At 56.5% G+C, this 18,603-nt stretch overlaps 1 protein-coding gene across 7 annotated transcripts in view; it reads left to right on the plus strand.

The window, feature by feature from the left end:
- The window catches only part of LOC122433296 (katanin interacting protein), a 228,546-nt gene extending 213,563 nt beyond the window's left edge, over positions 1–14,983 (plus strand). For all 7 annotated transcript variants that reach the window (XM_043456082.1, XM_043456088.1, XM_043456086.1 and 4 more), the window contains 9 exons: positions 2,020–2,185; positions 5,477–5,634; positions 7,083–7,147; positions 8,693–8,803; positions 9,498–9,637; positions 11,482–11,583; positions 12,149–12,309; positions 12,463–12,551; positions 13,076–14,983. In XM_043456082.1, the coding sequence (XP_043312017.1) occupies positions 2,020–2,185; positions 5,477–5,634; positions 7,083–7,147; positions 8,693–8,803; positions 9,498–9,637; positions 11,482–11,583; positions 12,149–12,309; positions 12,463–12,551; positions 13,076–13,134 (1,051 nt within the window). In that variant the 3' untranslated portion in view covers positions 13,135–14,983. The remainder of the gene's footprint in view (positions 1–2,019; positions 2,186–5,476; positions 5,635–7,082; positions 7,148–8,692; positions 8,804–9,497; positions 9,638–11,481; positions 11,584–12,148; positions 12,310–12,462; positions 12,552–13,075) is intronic.
- The last annotated feature ends 3,620 nt before the right edge of the window (positions 14,984–18,603 follow it).

Raw genomic sequence — 18,603 nt, forward strand, 5'->3', positions numbered from 1 at the left:
TGCTGAATTTCCTCAGTTCTAAGATGCCAGCAGTTGTAAGACACACCATCCATCAATTTAATAACAACCTTTTAGAGGAAAAAAAAGAAACATTACCTTCTTGGATGAACACTTTGCTTGTAAGATTTATTCCAAGTCCAAAACTTTAAAATGTAAAAAGGAAAAGCAAAGTTTATCTTAAAATCTAGGAGGGACTTCCCTGGCGGTCCAGTGGTTAAGACTTCGCCTTTCGGTGCAGGAGGTATGGGTTCGATCCCTGGTCGGGGATCTAAGAGCCCACATGTCTCTCAACCAAAAAACCAAAACGTAAAACAAGCAATATTGTAACAAAGTCAATGAAGACTTAAAACAATTAATAATAATAAATTAGATCTAGGAAACATGGCACCAGCTTCAAAGTCACCTGGAAAATGGGAGAGTGAGGGGAGGGGGATCACCCAAGAGACTGAGAGGTGGGTTCCTATCTCCAGGGCCAGGCCTCTCAGTGGAAGTGAGACCAGGGCTGGGGTCAGGGCTGAGGTATGCTGGACAGAATTGGGAAGGATGAGCCAGGGTGGGAGTGCAGTGTGGGCCAGCTGGCGAGCTCTTTTAGAACATGATGGGGCTTCCCCACTGGCTCAGTGGTAGAGAATCCACCTGCCAATCAATGCAGGGGACACAGGTTAGATCCCTGGTCCGGGAAGATGCCACACACCAAGGAGGAACTGAATCGGCGCGCCACAGCTACTAAGCCTGTGCTCGGGAGCCTGGGAGCTGCAACTACTGAGCCTCTTAGAGCCTGTACTCTGCAACAAGAGAATGTGCTTCTCAACCACAATGAGAAGCCCGCTCACTGCAACCAGAGAGCAGTCCCCACTCTCTGCAACTAGAGAAAAGCCTGCATAGCAACGGAAACTCAGCCCAGCCGAAAATAAAATTATTTTTTAAATAAAGAACATGAGGGTGCTGGGGGCTCCCGCCCAGTGGTGGGCAGGCTGCCCTGGGCTACCCAGGCTGTGTGACTACAGGCCAGACCACCTCCCTCCAGAGGCGCCTGCTCTTCCTCGTACTTGTCCCACGCCAGGAGCTGCCAAGTTCTCCCTAGTGCTTTAGTATCTTTCTCCTCCAGCACAAGGAAGAAGGAATAGAGTTCTTTCAAAATGTACCATAGAGTCAATACAGCATTTTACAGAAAGCTGGGGAAATAGAAATTGTCACTTCCTGTCCCCTCTGACAGAAATGTATTTTTCATTTTTGGTAATCTCTCTTGGTCCTTGTCCTCATTTTACAACATTAAAACCAGTGCTCCTGCCATCCCATAACCTGGCTTTTCACTTTACTGCATCATCCCCATGATGATCATCTTAATTACTGTATAGATTTACTGAACCTTTCCCTCTTTTGAGATCTTTCAGTGTTGGTTTGTTTGTTGCTAATGTAAGTAATATCTGGGTACAGATGGCTTTCTGACATGTTGAATAAACTTTTCTTGGGGGAAAATTCTAGAAGTGGGTTAAAGAGTCCTGAAATAATATATTCCCCACCCCTATCCTTTTTAAAAGCCTTGATGATCGCTTCAGTGTATCTTTGACAGCATCTAAGTGTTAGTCGCTCGGTGGTGTCTGACTCTTTGCGACCCCATGGCCTGTAGCCCACCAGGCAACTCGGCCCCAGGCAAGAATACTGGAGTGGGTTGCCATTTCCTTCTCCAGGGGATCTTCTCGACCCAGGGACCGAACCTGGGTCTCCCACATTGCAGGCAGATTCTTTACCGTCTAAGCCACCAGAGAATCCCTTTAACAGCACAGGCTGTTGTCTCCCCCAGTTTCTTGTTTTGTCTAACTTCACAGATAAGTGATGACTCCTCATTGTTGCTTTGATTAGTCTCACCTCCCCTTCATAAGCCTGCTCCAGCCAGGCTCGTGCCAGGCAGGGGCAGCTGTCGTGGTGGGGAGAGGAGTGGGTGCCGACCCCGCAGTGTGAGTTCTCCCAGCCGACCGGGCTGCCCTCAGCTCTCCCCGCCTTCCCCACTGAGCACAGGTTAATTGATGGAGCCAACATCACGATGGAGGATGAGCATATGTGGCTGATCCCCTTCTCGCCGGGGATGGACCACGTGGTCACGATCCGCTTCGACAGAGCCGAAAGCATCGCAGGCCTTCGCTTCTGGAACTACAATAAATCTCCCGAGGACACCTATCGAGGGGTAAGCCGGGGAACAGCGGCTGTGCTCGGTCCACTGTCAGAGAAACAGCGTCTTGATGAATGGCTGGTGTGGCTGCCGGAGAGGAGCATAAATCCTCCAGAACTTTCCAAATGGAGCTGGGGGAGGTTACCGCCGGGGAGCGAGAGAGCTGCTGCCGTTTCCTTCTTTTGCAAACCGCAAATGCAGGCAAAAGAGCCCAGGGCAGACTCGGGGAGCTGCAGCGCCTACGTGTCCTCTGGGGGTCCTCAGCGGGCCCAGCACCCCCACGCACAGTGCCTCCTTGCACAGCCCTGTTGTTCTCCAAGAGATTTGGGAGCCAGGCCTGGGCTGAGAGCTTCTCACACCTAGTCATTGCACTGGACCCGCATCCCAGCCTCTGGGAGGCAGGTGTTATTACCCCCATCTTTCAGGATATTGAAAACCGAGGTTCAGAAAGGTCCAGGCACTCACCCAAGGTCACACAGCTAGAGGCCCAGTCCCCATGTGCTGGGCTTGGTTGCCCACACTCTGATTTCCACATCGTGTTCTTCTCCCGCTGGGTGTGGAAAAGCAGGGGCCTCTGTTGGCTTGTGGAAAAGAGTTATCAGGAGGTGCCCCCTTTCATGGGCTTTTCTGACTGGTGTGCACATGAACCATGAGACAATTGTCCCCTCCCACTACACAGACATGATGACGACCAGGTCACCTAAAGTATGGCAATGCAGTTAGGACCCTGAAGTCACCAGGCTCTGCGTCTGAGTCCCTCCCCCGCCCTCGGCCCTTACAGCTGTGTGACCTTTGGCACACGGCCTGCCTTCTCTGGACCTCAGTTTCCTCGGCTGTAAAAGGAAGAGGACAAAGACGCCTGCCTCTACCCCACAGAGGTTGACAAGGCCAGGACCTGGCCTGTGAGGCTACTCTGAGCCCATGTCTGGCTCCTCACCACGTCCAGGGCCTCAAGACGCTGGTGATTTATCACAGTGGAGTGAGCAGTCCCCCTTCCACCACCCACCGCCACCTCCTTCAGGAGCCTCGGCTCCCCGGAACGTGCAATTTACAAACCCCCCGCCCGAGGCTGCCCTGGTGTCTTTGTAAGCACACTCTCAGGTCAAGCGCGTATAAAATGTCAGCTATATTGGCATTAAAAAACATTCTTCTGCCTCATCTCGTGCCTCTGGACCTTGGCCTTCCCCTGAGTGAATCCGTCTGTCCAGTTGAGCTTCCACAATGCTAGATTTACTGCCTGGAAACACTGGGCCTGGGGCCCCGCTTCCCAGGAGTGGCCCCCACCAGCTGCAGTGCCCGTGACGAGTGGCCACCGTTGGGAGGGTGGGCCCCATCTGAGAGGGCACATCCGGGCTGCAGTGGGATGGGAACTCTGGCCCCCTCCCTCCCTCCCTGGGAAAGTGTGCCTCAGATGCCTACCCCACAAGACGCTCCTGGGCACCCTGGCTCTGGGCCCCTAGCATGAGGTTAGAGCCCAGCCTGGCACTCTGGGAGGTGAGCTCCACAGCCCGCCAGGGTGTCCTTGGGCAAATTGCTTGGCCTCTCTGAACTCTAGCTTCCTTCGCTGTAAGATGGAGGTGATAATTAAAGCTCCCCCTGAGGGAAGGAATGGGGGTGCTGAAGAAGTCAGGGATGCTTCCTGGGGGAGGTGGTGGTTCTAGAAGAGGGACAAGGGCTTCCTGGGCCTCAGCTTCACTTCAGGTGGCTTTCTCCACCGGGCAAACCCTGGCAGTGCTAGACTTACATCCTGCCTGCTCCAAGTCCAGCAGAAGAGAGAACTCCTCTTTCCAAGCAAGCCAGCAAAACCCCAGGAGCCATGCTGATTGTTCTAATCGAGTTTCATCTCTCTGAACCAATCACATGGCTAAGGGGTGACAATTCTCCATTTGGCCAGACCTGGATCACAGGTCCAGCCCTGGGGCCTGGGCAGGAACCTTGAGGAAAGCAAAGTGGAGGTATAGTGACAGGTTTGGGGTTGCCATATCCAGCCGTGCCTGGAGCTAGCCCTCTATACCTTTTAGGTGTATACACCCTGTGACTGACTAGGAAGTGACAGTGAAAGTCGCTCAGTCATGTCTGAATCTTTGCAACCCCATGGACAATACAGTTCATGGAATTCTCCAGCCCAGAACACTGGAGTGGGTAGCCTTTCCCTTCTCCAGGGGATCTTCCCAACCCAGGGATCAAACCGGGGTCTCCTGCATTGCAGGCAGATTCTTTACCAGCTGAGCCACCAGGGAAGCCCTGACTGACTAGGGGGACCCCCTAAATGCTGAAGGAATGAAGGGCCCTGGGGTACATTGTAATCCATGAGACCCAGGACAGGGCGCCTTTCTTTCTGCACAGAGAAGCCTCTCTGTGTCTCCCAGGGGTGAAACACCCTCAGTTTGGTCAGCAGCTGGCCGTTCTGCTAACCACGAAGGAGCCCTGATTCCCCTTCCCTGCTCACCCAACATCACCCCTGCCCAGGGGACCAGAGCTGAGCCACCTCAGGCCCTGCCGTTAGGCTCTGACATTGACTGGTTGGTCGCAGCCCTCTGGCTGGCAAAATCTGGCCTAGAACAGGGGGACATGTTGGTCCAGATCCAATCAATTCAGCAGGCTCTCAGTAAGCACCTACTATGTGCCAGGCCCTAAAGTCGATGTAGAGATCATCCAGTCAGAGTCTGCCATCAAGGGAGACACAGAGACCACCCAGGACACAGCTATGGGGTACATGCCCTTAACAGCACGGGCCAAGGGCTCAAGAAGGAAAATCAGGAAGGGGTCCACTTCTGTCCCAAGGGAAAGGGCTAGGAGAGGAGAGGAGGTGTGAACAGGGGGTGGAGAAGGATTTATCTAGGCAAACACCGGCCCACTGCGTGCCAGGAACTGTTCTGTTCTAGAGACTTTATGTAAGGTGGCTCCTCATTGAACCCATTTAACAGATGAGAAAAACTGAGGCAGAGGGGTCGAATAACTTGCACAGCTACTCACGGTGGATCCCAGAGCAGCTGAGTCCATGCCCTTGACGACCCCAGGCCTCTGCAGCTGAGTAGACCAGAGAAGGTCTATATGTGTCCTCTGTGGCAGGGCCCTCACCCACCTACTCCTCTGCTGTCTGCCCAGTGCCTGGCACAGAGTAGGGATGGCAATTGGAAAGGAGCCCCCTGACCAGGTGAGGTCTGGTCTGGGAGGAAGGCCTGGGGGGCTCCATGAAGGCCCTCGGTCATAAGTGGCAGCTACCAGGACCTCCAGACACATCAGCGCTCACCGCCCTCCTCACACCGGCTCCTTCTCTTCAGCCTTGTATTTTTCGTTTGCTAGGCCAAGATCGTCCACGTCTCCCTGGATGGCCTGTGTGTCTCCCCTCCCGAGGGCTTCCTCATCCGGAAGGGACCAGGCAACTGCCACTTTGACTTTGCTCAAGAAATCCTCTTTGTGGACTACCTGCAGGCCCGACCGTTGCCCCCGCCAGTCCAGAGGTGAGTGGAGCGGCTCCCCAAACGGGCCTTCCCAGCCTACCGGCCCTGGCTTTGCATCAGGCTCTGAAGCCTGTACCTAAAGGGCTTTGAAGTGATGATCAAACACATTGCTTTTCAACTTGGCCAGTTTTCTAAAGCTTAGCCAAGCCTCTCCGGAAGCCTGGGGATGTACCACCTTGTCTGAGGATGTTTGGGTTTCTCACAGTTTTGAGTGTTTGAGATTTTAAATGCTTCATTGGGCTTCCTGCTGGGAAAAGAGGCTCCAGGCTGCCTAGATTCCAGAAACGCCCGCTGGCCGATTCGTCGAAGGGCCTTCCCTGTCTTGTTTCTGTGTTCCTGATTTAGAAAGATTCAGAGAGGAAAACGCAGCCTAACATTTCATGGATTCACTGGGACTGCTTGGCCCCAGTCTCAGCTGCTTTAAGTTCCTAACAATTTGTAAATGCCACGTTAAGTTTACTCATTTAAGCCCCCTGATGTCCAAATACCAGAGGCCAAGCTCTCGAAACAAAAATGAGTTTCCCTCTACTGTAGCTGGCATCACTCCAGGGGCCAGATACTGGGAATAGTCACTTAATTACAACATTGCCCTTGAAATTGAAGAAAGCAGGCCAGAGCCGGAAGTCACTGGCGGTGGACCAGGGAGAGAAGCCCTGCAGGGAGGAATCTGGGGGAGGAGAGAGTCTGCCTCCTGTGTGCCTGCTCTGAGCCAGATGCTTTGTATTCATCCTTCAGATAATCCTTCCAAACCATCTTTGAAGCAGGGGTTGTTGTGCCCATTTCACAGATGTGGGAACTGAGGCCCAGGCTACTGAAGCCACTTGCTCAGGATCCGCGAAGCCAAAGCCTTCAGGGCTCTCCCCACCTCCCAGCCTCCTCTCCCTGCCTGTCTCCTATCCCACCCCTCACCCCCGACTGGCTGCTTTTTGGGGCAAACACCAACTGCCCAGCTCCTTCCCACCAGCCTTTGCTCTAGATGCTGTTCGTCTTGGAAGGCTCAGCTCAGCTGTGACTCTTCCCATGGCTGCTTTCTCCTTAGCTCAGACATCACATCCCTGACCAAAGCCTGGGGTAATAGCCTGCCCCCTCCCAGCACCACAATCCGTTGGTCCATCGTGGGTCTCAGCTGTTAGCATAGCGTGGACTTAACCTTGTTCGTGAAGGGACTGAGGTCGAGTGGGGTGGTTCAGAGCGTGGACCCCGAAACCAGACGACCTCGGGTCACATCCCACTTCTGCCACCTCCCAGCTGTGTGACTTGAGCAAGTGACTTCACTTCCCAGCTCCCAGGGTTGTTGTGAGGATTACGAGTCAAACCCGAGGGGACGAGCCTCCCCCGGTGGATGGAAACTCCGTGCGAGCAGAAGCTTCTCTGTCCCTCCCCGTCCTCCCGGGGAACAACTGACCAGCGACTCGGGCCACTACAATCCTCTGCTTCTGTGTCTGCAGGCTGGACACGAAGAGCCTGGAGCGGGCGAGCATGGACTATGAGGCGCCCCCGATGCCCTGCGGCTGTATCCTCCTCCTGTTGGTGTTTAGTTGCTCAGTCGTGTCTGACTCTTTTGAGACCCCATGGACTGTAGCCCACCAGGCTCCTCTGTCCATGGGATATCCCAGGCAAGAATACTGGAGTGGGTTGCCATTTCCTTCTCCCGGGCATCTTCCCCACCCAGGGATCGAACCCAAGTCTCCCGAGTAAGGAATCTTTACCACTGAGTCATTTGGGGACTCCTCCTCCTGCCACCCGCACATTGCACATCGCAGGCCCTCGGGGCCAAGCCCAGAACCCAGGGAGAGGGCCAGGCCCTTGGAGCTCCTTGCTGGCCCTGGGGCGGGATCTGGGCTTTAGCTGCTGCCCTGGGTCTCAGCCAGGCCACAGCCGAGGCAGCAGAGCCCATGCAGGGAAACTGCGGAGAGGATGGGAGGGCTCCCAGGTCCTCAGGGGGACCGGTGCTTCTGGGACTGGGGTGGGCAACACGAGTTCCAGACCCCACTCCCCTGCTGGACTGAGGTTCAGGAGGCAGCAGCCAGGACTGTAGCTGGGAGGGGCCAGAGAAGCGGGAACCCACCCAGGGATGGGGCTGGGGGCTCTCCTTGGAACCAGGCAGGGAGGAGGTGAAAAGGGAAGGAGTCATAGCTCAAATGTGCTGGACCATTTCTGCCGCCTGGCACTGTTGGCAGTGGGTCGCTTGTATGAACCTGCTGTGTTAGCCCCGTGAGGTGGGTACTGCTAGCATCCCCATTTCACAGCAGAGAAAACTGAGGCACAGAACAGTTAAGTAACTTGCCAGCTCACATGGCTGGGAAGAGGTAGAGTCAGGTTAGTGAGCACAGACAGCCTGGCAGTCTCATTTGCCGGATCTCCCGGGAAAGGACCACCTCTGATTTACAACCCGGCCCCCGCCCCCGCCCTCCCAGAGGATCACCCTCCCACGCCTGCTCCTGGGGGTGCTGGGAGCCAGTGGAGGGCAGGGCTGCGGGAGGGCTGGCACGTGGGATGCAGTCAGCACCAGGAGGGGGTCACCCTGGCACAGCCTGTCCCCCCAAAGCTGTGACACTCCCACAACCCGCCTTGCTGTTTATGCCCTCCACACTTGAAATGGGTGGAGGAAGGAACAGGCACTCTGATCTTGTCATTTTACAACCAGGGAAACTGAGGCAGGAGGTGGTTTATGAGGTCTGGTCACTGTTCAGTCCTATACACTGAGTTTGTGACAGATGCTTCTCCATCCTGCCAGCTCCCTGAAGGACACCCTCCCTGCCTGTCACCCTGTCTCCTGGGGCCTGGAGAGAACTTCTGAATTCTTCAAACACACATACACACATTCATATGCTGTTTAGATGAAAGAAAATTTCATGCCACATACATTTTGATTGACTTTAGTCTCGGAGGGGAAAAAAATCATTTTTCTCTCTCATTCATCTCTATAAACCAAAAAAAAAAAAAATATATATATATATATATACACACACATATATATATCCCTGTTATCTTTGTAATTGTCTCCCTCTGTTCTCCAGAAAATTAAGCCTGTTTTTTCCTTAATAACATGTTCCAGTCATTTTCCAGTTTCAGCTCCTGACCAGCTGGGGTGACCCCTATTACATCGGTCTTACCGGCCTGGAGCTATATGACGAAAGAGGAGAAAAAATCCCTCTGTCAGAGAACAGTATCCTTTCTAGGCAGAAGGGGGGCTCCAGCCAGATTGCAGGGAGCACGGCGGGGCCCGGGGGAAGGAGCAGAATCCTCGAAGGTAGAGGGAAATGTCCCTGTAGGAACCAGACCTGGAAATTAAAAATGCCACGGCTGCTGCTCAGTCACTCAGTCGTGTCTGACTCTTTGTGACCCTATGGGCTGTAGCCTGCCTGGCTCCTCTGTCCATGGGATTCTCCAGGCAAGAATACTGGAGTGGGTTGCCATGCCCTCCTCCAGGGGATCTTCCCAACCCAGGGACTGAACCCAGGTCTCCTGCTTTGCAGGCAGATTCTTTACCAGCTGAGCCGCCAGGGAAGCCCATAAAAGTGGCAGCAACCCCTTTTATTCGGGCCTCCAGCAGTTCCATGTAACCCATGTTTTCCAGCCTGCTGTCTGCATACTTTCCTCTCCTTTCCTTGAAACCGGCCACCCCTCCACCCTCACCCCGACTCCCCTCAGCCTCTTTGCCTTCCTTTTCCCCCAGAACATGTCTAATTTGGCTGACACTCCTCCAGCTGCCCCGAGCAGCAGACAGCGGCTCAGCCCACCCCGGTGTCCCCCCAGGCCACGCCGTCCGCATGATGGGGGCTGGCGGCCGCAAGAGGGGCCCACAGTGCGTGGGGCCGAACACACTGCTTTGGGTTATGACAGCTTAGAGGCGTCCTCAGATATCGCCGCCTTCCCAGACAGCGTCAACTCCCTGGAGGGTGTGTGCGGGGACGTCCGGACCCCTGACAAGCTCATCGACCAAGTGAATAACACCAGCGATGGCAGACACATGTGGCTGGCCCCCATCCTGCCTGGCCTGGTGGGTTCCGCAGGCTCCCAGCCCTGGGGTGGATGGGGGGCTGGCGGGGGTGTGTGGCACTTTCTGTCCCCAGCCTCAGCGACACATCTTCCTTCCAGGCCAAGTTAACCTCGAAACAAGTCAGAATGCCCAGGGGCTGCCAGGAAGGCTCGGGTCTTTGCTAACACATCTTCCCGGCCAGAGGTGTTTCCCTTTGCTCTGGGGGTGCTGATTATAAGCGGACACCAGGGAGATGAAGGGCCAGGTGGGCCTCTGAGGCCAGGCGCCCAGCGCAGCCGGCCTGGGGGCATGGGCAACCCTCCGTCCCTGTGAGCCTCCCTCTCTAGTTCTCTTTCCCGTCTCTGCTTCGCGCTCCTCTTCCATCCAGCCCCAGCCTCTCCACATTCCTGATTTCTGCTCCTTTTTTATGTCACCGGGTACCTGGCTCCCACCTTGCCCTCCCTCTGTCCTCACACCTGCCTGGTAAGCTCTTCCAACCCACCGACTCGGTCTCCCAGATCACAGACTCTACAAGTGGTCCCACCCATCCTTTTGCTCCAAGGCCTGATGGCGAACCTGGGGTGTGCCTTTGCTCATCTGGGCCTGGTCGATGGTGGTAGCAAGGGAGGCGAGGGGCTACGCGGGATGGGATGGGGCGGATCGCATCCCCCAGCCTCTCAGCCACGGGCCCAGATGCCTGGGTAGATGTGCAGCAGGGGCTGGGGTGCCCACCCCTGTGACCCATGGAGGGAAGACAAGGGGTACATTTTCCTCTCAAAACCCTCCCAGGAAGGGGCAGCACCCCTTCAATGTTCCGTCAGCTTCCCTTGAGCAGAGGCTGATCCCCCCAGCCCGAGCCCCACCACTGCAGACAGGAAATGCTTAGATCTATCAGCCTTCACACCTGGGGCTGCAAACTGGTGGCCCCTAGCCAGTCCAGCCTTCAGCTATCTTGACCTTGACCAGCAGACATTTGCCATTCTTTCACACGAAGAACTTTGGGTGTGGGGGCAATCTCCCCACCTGTCCCTCTTCCAGCTGGACTCAAATATTTGTATCCAGTTGAGTCCTGTGGGCACTCATTTGGAAGCCCCTCATCTAGAATGTTTCCATGGTACAAGCAGAAGACTGACTCTTCCCGTATTCCCCTACGTCGTCTTGGGGCTGAAAGCCAGGGCCTGGGTCAACGCTAAGCCTGCAGCCTGTGGCCAACACTGAATTCTATTTGCTTTACCCTATCTTCCCACTAATATTTGAGAGTCTGTGTTGGGGGCGGGGAGCTGGTGTGGGGCTCTTGGGTCCTACTTTACTAGGTGATTTTTGCCACTGATTGGGACACCCCCCCCTCCACTACCCCACACCAGAGGTTCAAAGATCTCTGCTGAAATTAACCATCGGCACCTTCCCAGCCAGTCAGCAACGCTTTTCATTTGTGATTCAGGGAAAGGACAAACAGGGGTCAAGGCTGTGCTGGTTGCTCCGGGGGTGGGAGGCATGCCTCTTGACTCTGGAATTGGGGGCCATCGCCCTTGGCCCTGGGAGTCCCAGAATGACTGTGTTTCTGGGCCTGACCTGGAGGAAAAGGAAGGGTGTCCCTGATTCTCCGTGGGCATTTAAATGAGGGCCACGCCAGGCCCAGAAAACAGGCCCTTCAACAGCTAGCTCAGCGGTTTGTTGCAAACGCAGCCACACGTGACCTGACTCAAGATGGGCTTCGGGGAGATGAGAGGCGGCGAGAACCCCACGCCCGGCAGCCCCGGAGCAGCCCAGCCGGCCGACACGGGCCCACGCCTGGCACCCCCCGGCCCAGCCCCGTGCCTCTGTTCCCAAACATGCCTGTTTGAATTAGTTCTTCCCTCTGACAGGTGAACCGGGTTTATGTGATTTTCGATCTGCCCACCACGGTGTCAATGATCAAACTGTGGAATTACGCAAAAACACCACATCGAGGGGTGAAGGAGTTTGGCGTAAGTACTTATTAGCTGGGTTTGGGGAGATAATTATGCTCGTTGGTAATTAGGCCGCCAGCAATTATCATTTGTCACAGTTTGATTTACTTGTCGGCTGCAACCTTAGACACAAATGCTGGGTCCTCAGAGGCAGGGATCTATGCCATCATCCGTCCATGAATTCAAAGCCTTCTCCGTGTGATTTGAGTCATCACCCCGAAAAAAACAGAACATGGCTTTTCTTTCATCTTTTCTTCTCGAATCATTAGTGGTGCGGGGGGTTCTTCCTACCAGGAGGGCGACTCAGGTGGGGAGAATCGGGCGGGGTGGGGTCCTGGGGGTCAGAGACCCGAGTTTGCCTCCAAGCTCCGGTTTAAGATTTGAGCCCTTGGAGCCTCAGTATCCTCATTGGCAACGTGGGGCTGATCCAGGTGCCTTCCCTGGTCATCGTGAAGATTTGAAATCACAACACGGGCTGGGTATGTAGTAGGCGAGCCTCTGGGCAGTGATGCCCTTCACTCGAGGTCACGCGTGGGAAGGAGGAGGGCAGTGCTGGCCCGCAGCCCCTCTTCTGTCTGTCCAGCTCCTGGTGGATGACTTGCTCGTGTACAACGGGATCCTGGCCATGGTGGGCCACCTGGTCGGGGGCATCTTGCCCACGTGCGAGCCCACGCTGCCCTACCACACCATCCTCTTCACCGAGGACACGGACATCTGTCACCAGGAGAAGCACACCGCCATCAGGTGCGTCCCGCCCGCCCCCCCCGCCGCCACTGAGCTGGCCCTATGACCTCCCCTCCCCTCCGATCTCCCCCTCCGCCAGCCCTAACGGGGAAGGATGGCAGAGACACGCCATCTGGAGCCGGAAGGCACCTTCTGGCTTTTCCCTCCCCGCAGTAATCAGGTAGAGGACCAGGACGTGCAGATGATGAATGAAAACCAAATCGTTACCAACTCGAAGAGGAAGCAGAATGCAGCTGACCCAGGTCAGTCTCCTTCTCTGCTTAGAGCACCCCTCCCACCCAGTTTCCAGGGTTCGGTCGAAACAGAGAAGGAGCTGGCATCCTTCACCCTCAGCCCCCTCTTCTCCACCCGGGAACCTGCCCGGGGAGCTGTGGAAGGGGTGATGGGGTCAGAACCCTGGGAGTAACGTGGTATGCTTCTCGGAAGCCACCAGTACAGAGGGGAAAGAGCCATTAAGGGCAGAAGCGCTGTATCGAGAGGGTTGGCCTTGGACCATGGGAAACCCGGAGAGGATGCGAAGGGCAAAGGCTTCCCGGAGAGGGGATGCTTGAACTGGATCCTAAAAGACGCACAGGGCTGGGCAGGCAGAGGGAACAGTGTGGCCGAGCCTGCTCCGAGCTGGAGGCTGCTGGGGAAGGAGACCAGGTCTCCAGGGGCCTTGAATGCTGAGACCCCAGGCGGTGTGGGTTTCACCCCGGGGGCAGGGGGCAGCCCTTGGGGATGGAGGCTGGGTAACACTGTTTCCTCTTGTGCTACCCCTCCACAGCCTTACGCCCCAAAACCTGCATCAGCGAGAAGGAGACAGCGAGACGGTGGCGGTGCTGACCAGCGAAGGAGCGGGGCTGGTCCTCTCAGCCAGGACGGGGCTCTGTCACCAGCCCCCACGCAGTACCTGCATCCCCGGCCTCAGGCATTCGTGTGGGCCCACCCAGACCCCAGACCCCAGACCAGGGAGGGCAGAAGGGAGCTGCAGCGTGGAGGGGCCCGCTGGGGAGAAGGGACTCGAGGGGTGAACGGCCCTGGGAAACACAGGAGTTCAGGAGGAAGATGGGGTGTGGTGTGGTCTTCCGCTGGCCGCTGCAGTCCTGGGGTCAGCACGGGGAGCCCAGGGACTCCTGGCTCCGTGACTTTCGAGTGAGATCCCACAAAGCAGGGCCCGTCATAGGATCCGTGGGCTCTGCCTGACTAGAGGCAACACAGTAACGTGTCCTGGGGAGGCCTCCCAGCCAGCCGCCCCAGGGCCCGGAGCATGGCTGAGCCGGGTGGAGGAGACGGGGCCTCAGACGCCAACTCCAACAGGCGTGGGGCCCTACCTTCGGAGGCCCCCACTTCCACCCCATCCCTGCCTCATCTGGGGGCTGGCAGAGCTGGCCGGGAGGGTGGGGTTCTCCCCTGGACCCCTCCTGGTCTGCTACCACCACTTCACTCATCCCAGGGTGGGGGGCGGTCCCAGGGGGTCCCACCCAGGCCCAGTGGAGAAGGAGGGATCCTGTGAGGGTCCCTGGTCATGCAGAGTCTCTGTCGTCTGGTTAAGCCTGAGAAGGGATCGAAACTGAGGAACTGAGGGAGCTGAACCCACCCGCCACCCTGAGTCAGCCCCGTACCCCCGTCCGGCACACGGGCCCCAGTCACTGCAGTGCTGCCAGGCCGACGGGACAGGCAGGCAGCGTCCTACCCCAGAGGGCCAGGAGGGCCCATCCAGATGCCCTCTAGATGCCAGGGCAGGAGGCAGAAGACCAGTGCCACAGCCCCACCCTCAGCCCCAGAGGCCACGCCCCCTGCCACTTGAACTAGCCTAGAGAGTGGGCGGACTCCCTCTGTCTGATCCAGGCTTTTCTCCCTTTCCATCTGTTCTTGTCCCCCTGCGTCCTGGGCCCCAGGCGGTGAGGCTCTTTTTGCCCAGGGGTCCCCATGCCTTTGCCCTCTTCTAGCACCTTCTGGGCAAGTTGGACATGTGCCTTGCCCCCACCAGCCACGTGAAGCCCAGATCGCATCTATTTTCATCTGTGTAACAAGCTCGGATCAGGGACCTCATTGGTTTCCCAGTGGTGGGTAATTTCTCGTTCCAAATATTAATCCGTTGTTTTCCTGGCTCCCGGCCTGGCCCCGCTGCTGCCGTACTGTACTCCAAGTAGGTTCCTATGCAACCAAAAGCCCCAGCAAATACTTTATGAGCTTTGCAGCTTCAGCCGAGCAGCTATGCAAATGCGCTTTTCATTAGGAGCGTGGGGCCGGACGTGAAGATAAGGAATTGTTTCTCCCAGAGAAGATCCATCATTTCAGTAGCTTCCAAGCCCCCAGCCTCTAGGCTCACCTCACCCTCCCGGATGTGGCAAGCGCCTCCACCTCTGGGCCTCCAGACTTCCAGGAGAGCTGCCGGGGAGTCGGGGGCGGGGGGGGCGGTTGATCAACTTTTAGTGACCAAAACCAGTACCTTGGCTTTAAAGGGAGCCCAGCCTTCCATCCCTGCCCAAGGTGTGTGTAACAGGTCAGATATGTTTGGGAGATCACACAAGCACCACACAAATTTGCTCCCAGGATCTCAGTTGATATTTATAATAATTGTACCATGCAAGTTAGGAGGGGAGGGGGAAAAAAGCTGTACAGGCATTAACTCTAAAATAAATTTCTATTTTTTTCTCTTGCAAGATCAATAAAAGATGTTATTAAAGAATATGGTCTGATGAGCTAGATTTGGGGTCGGACAAGAGGGAGACTGCTGCCTCCAAGAACGGACTGAGTCCACTGGAGGCCGGCCGCTCCCTCTTCCCACCTGCAAATGGGGTCGTGATCCTGGCCAGATAATAGGTTTACATACGGTTTACAGTGGCTATTATTCCCAGGTGGCGCTAGTGGTAAAGAACGTGCCTGCCAAAGCCAGGAGACGTAAGGAACTCAGGTTCAATCCCTGGGTCAGGAAGATCCCCTGGAGGAGGGCCCGGCAACGTATTCTTGCCTGGAGAATCCCATGGACTGAGGAGCCTGGTGGGCTACAGCCCATAGGGTCTCAGAGTCGGACACAACTGAAGCGACTTAGCAGATATGCCTAGAACTGACTCATTTCACCCGCATTCAACCTTGGGGGGTGGGTATGATTATGATGCTCCTTTTACAGATACAGGAACTAAGGCACAGAGAAGTTGAGTAACTTACCCGAGACACTCAGCTTGGTGAGCTATTAGTCAATATACAAGTCCTGAGATAACCACGGGAGAGCTGGGGTGAAATTTCCTGGACCCTGGGGTTTCCCTTCAGCATGAGTGGATCCCGAAAGTACAGCCCTCAAATGCTTGATTGCTGGCTCCTCCTGCAGCTCCCCACCCCCGCTTCCTTTAGGGGTGAGTATCAGCGTCCGGATAAAGCGGCCCCCGAGGGGGAAGAAGGTTCAGCTGAGGGGACTAGGGGTCTAGACTGCAGCTCAGTTGCCAGCAGTTGTATTGGGGGCTGGGTAAGGGGGCCCTCTGGAGACCCTCCCTCCGACTATTAAACTGGCCAGAAGGGAAAGGGCTTCTGTCCCGGCTGCATGTAGGGATAATGGCTGGGCCTCTACTGGACCCACCCCACCCCCGGCTCCCCTCTGAGTTCCTGTGGAAACAGAGGGGCCCTAACCTGCCAGGCACCCTGGTACTGCCGGGGCTTATGTCTCTGGGCCAGCCCTGGAGACTGTGAATGCGGGCCAGCCCTTCCTGCATTCCAGCCGTGGGCTGGGAGGCCGGCCGAGCATCCCAGCTTCTAAGCCTTTCTAACCACCAGCCAGAGCTCTGAGCCTGAGTCCCTGTTGTTCAAGGGCCAGGCAAGCAACACTAGGGAGCAAAGCTGGCCTTGCAGAACCTGGTCAAGAGAGCAGCCCAGGCAGCTTCTGCAGCTCAGATCCCGGGGTCCCGCCACCCCAGATCTTCAGAGGGTTTAAAAGAAGCCAGGAATCCAGGTGTTGTATTTATTTTTAATGTGAAATCTAACTTTTAAATGTTGGCTCTAAGTTAACAAACATCTAGTGAGCCAACTAAATCCAGTTACAGGTCCTATGTAGCTGACCCCCCACCACAGCTCCCACCCCAGCTCAGCATGAACATTGGCCCCCACTTCCTTCCCGGCCCCCCGGAGCCTGCAGTCCCTGACCTGAAAGTGGAAGTATTAGTCACTCAGTCGGGTCCTACTCTTTTCGACCCCATGGACTGTATAGCCCGCCAGGCTCCTCTGTCCATGGGATTTGCCAGACAAGAAGATTGGAGTGGGTCGCCCTTCTCTCTTCTCCAGGGGATCTTCCCAACCCGGGGTTTGAACCTGGGTCTCCTGCATTGCAGGCAGATTCTTTACCGTCTGAGCCACTAGGGAAGCCTGAAGTCCCTGATGCAAGGCTCCATGAGTGCCCGGGGCTGGTTCCCCCCAGTCCTTGCCTTTCCAGGGAGGTAAAGAGAGGGAGGGGACTATTCTTGGCCCCGCCCCTCTTGCCCAGGGGGATCCATAGAGTGACCTTAGCGGACTGAAGCTGCAGTTCCCACCCCCAGTCTTCCTGGAGAGCAGAGGCCTTCCTCTCCCTCCACATCCCGCTACCCTTCCCATTCCCTGGGTCCCATCCCAACCCTGTAAGCTACAGGGCTATAAATCAGCCCAGAACTGCAGCTGTCAGGGGCTCGGGGTCCTGGTTGGCACCCAGGCGTGGCTGCAGGGAATGAATCTTGGCCACAGCTGACAAGAGGGTTAAGGAAGGGCAGGCAGAGTCTCCCAGGGGAGCCTCCACTCGGGCCTCTGTACCCTGGGGACCCGCCTTCTCTGACCCGCAGCGGGAAGGACCCGATTCTGTCTGTCTGTTCCTTTGGCTCCAGCACTGGCACCACGACCTCAGAGGGTCCCCCAGATCCTGCCAAGGCCATTCTGTAGCCAGACCAGTGGCCGCTGCCCCCACACTCGGGCACATTTACTGAGATGTTCTGAGTCCCTCCCCAGACCTCACCTCCCACCCTGCCTAGAACAGCTTGGTCCCTTCCCGAGGCTCTAGCACCTCCCCTTTCCCACCACCACCATCACTCAGCCTCACCCTCAGCCTCCTCGGGATTGGCTGGCTGCACTGGTCTGCCAATTCCTTGCTTCTTTGGAAAAACTGGAAGCCGTGGCAGCTCTGGTCCTGTGTTAGCAGATGGTCCCAGAAGCCAGAGCTGGCCCCGAGCCCAGGCAGCGGCTCCCCAGTCACCACACTCGACACCCGCCCCTGTCGTCTAGCGCTCGGCCTGCTGCCCTCCCCCATCACTTCGCGCTTCACAGCCCTACCAGCGTCCGAGTTGGCACCCCGAGACAGAGGCAGGTCATTTACGTGGAGGAGCAGGAGGGGACCAGGTGACCCTGCTTCCCGGCCCAGCAGGGATGGGCCCCACCCTCCTGCACACACAGAGGGCTCCCCTGGGGCCCAAGGACTTGAGCTTCTGGTGTCCAGACAGGGAACAGGCCCAGGACAGGTGATGGGGGAGGTAGCGGGCCTCCGCCAACGGGCTGTGTGTCCCTGGGTACTTGGGGCTGGCAGTCAGGACCTGGACCTCTACGTGGCAGTCATGGTAAGCCTACCACTTCCAGGCTCCCAGCCTCTGGGAAACTGTTCCACTCACACACACTCCTGACAAGGAGGCAGGCTTAAGCAGTCATCTTCTGTGATAATAACAGAAGTCAATACAGGGACTTCCCTGGTGGCCCAGTGGCTAAGACTGCGCTCCCAATGCAGGGGGCCTGGGTTCGATCCCTGGTCAGGAACTAGATCCCACATGCCGCACCTAAGAGCCCACACTTTGCAACTAAAGATCCAGAATGCGGTGACTAAGACCCAGTGAAGCCAAATAAGTGTCAGTCAGTAATACTGAGCTCTCACCTGACCTGGATGCTCTGTGGGTTCGTCACTGAAGCTGCGTATCATGGTTAGGCACAGACTTCATGCTGCAGGTACCCATTTCCCAGCGAGTTGGTGATGGAGAGCGACCTGGGGCCGCCTGACCGGGACTCCAGTCCAGACCCCACCACCTCCTAGCTGCCTGAGCAGCCTTACGCCCATGCCTCCTCGGCTTCCTTGCCCAGGCCTCAGGGTACCCGCCACACCTGCTCCTCAGAGTCACTCTGGGCATCCTTAGGGGCATCTCCTGGGAGGCAGGGCACACTGGCTGAGTTCCACAATGGCCCTTCATCTTCTTGTTCAGTCTCCCAGTCATGTCTGACTCTTTGTGACCCCATGGATGGCAGCATGCCAGGCCTCCCCATTCCTCACCATCTCCCAGAGTTTGCCCAAGTTCTTGTTCATTGCATTGGTGATGC

Source organism: Cervus canadensis, chromosome 32 (assembly GCF_019320065.1).
Source record: "Cervus canadensis isolate Bull #8, Minnesota chromosome 32, ASM1932006v1, whole genome shotgun sequence".
In the NCBI taxonomy this organism is placed as follows: Eukaryota; Metazoa; Chordata; class Mammalia; order Artiodactyla; family Cervidae; genus Cervus; species Cervus canadensis.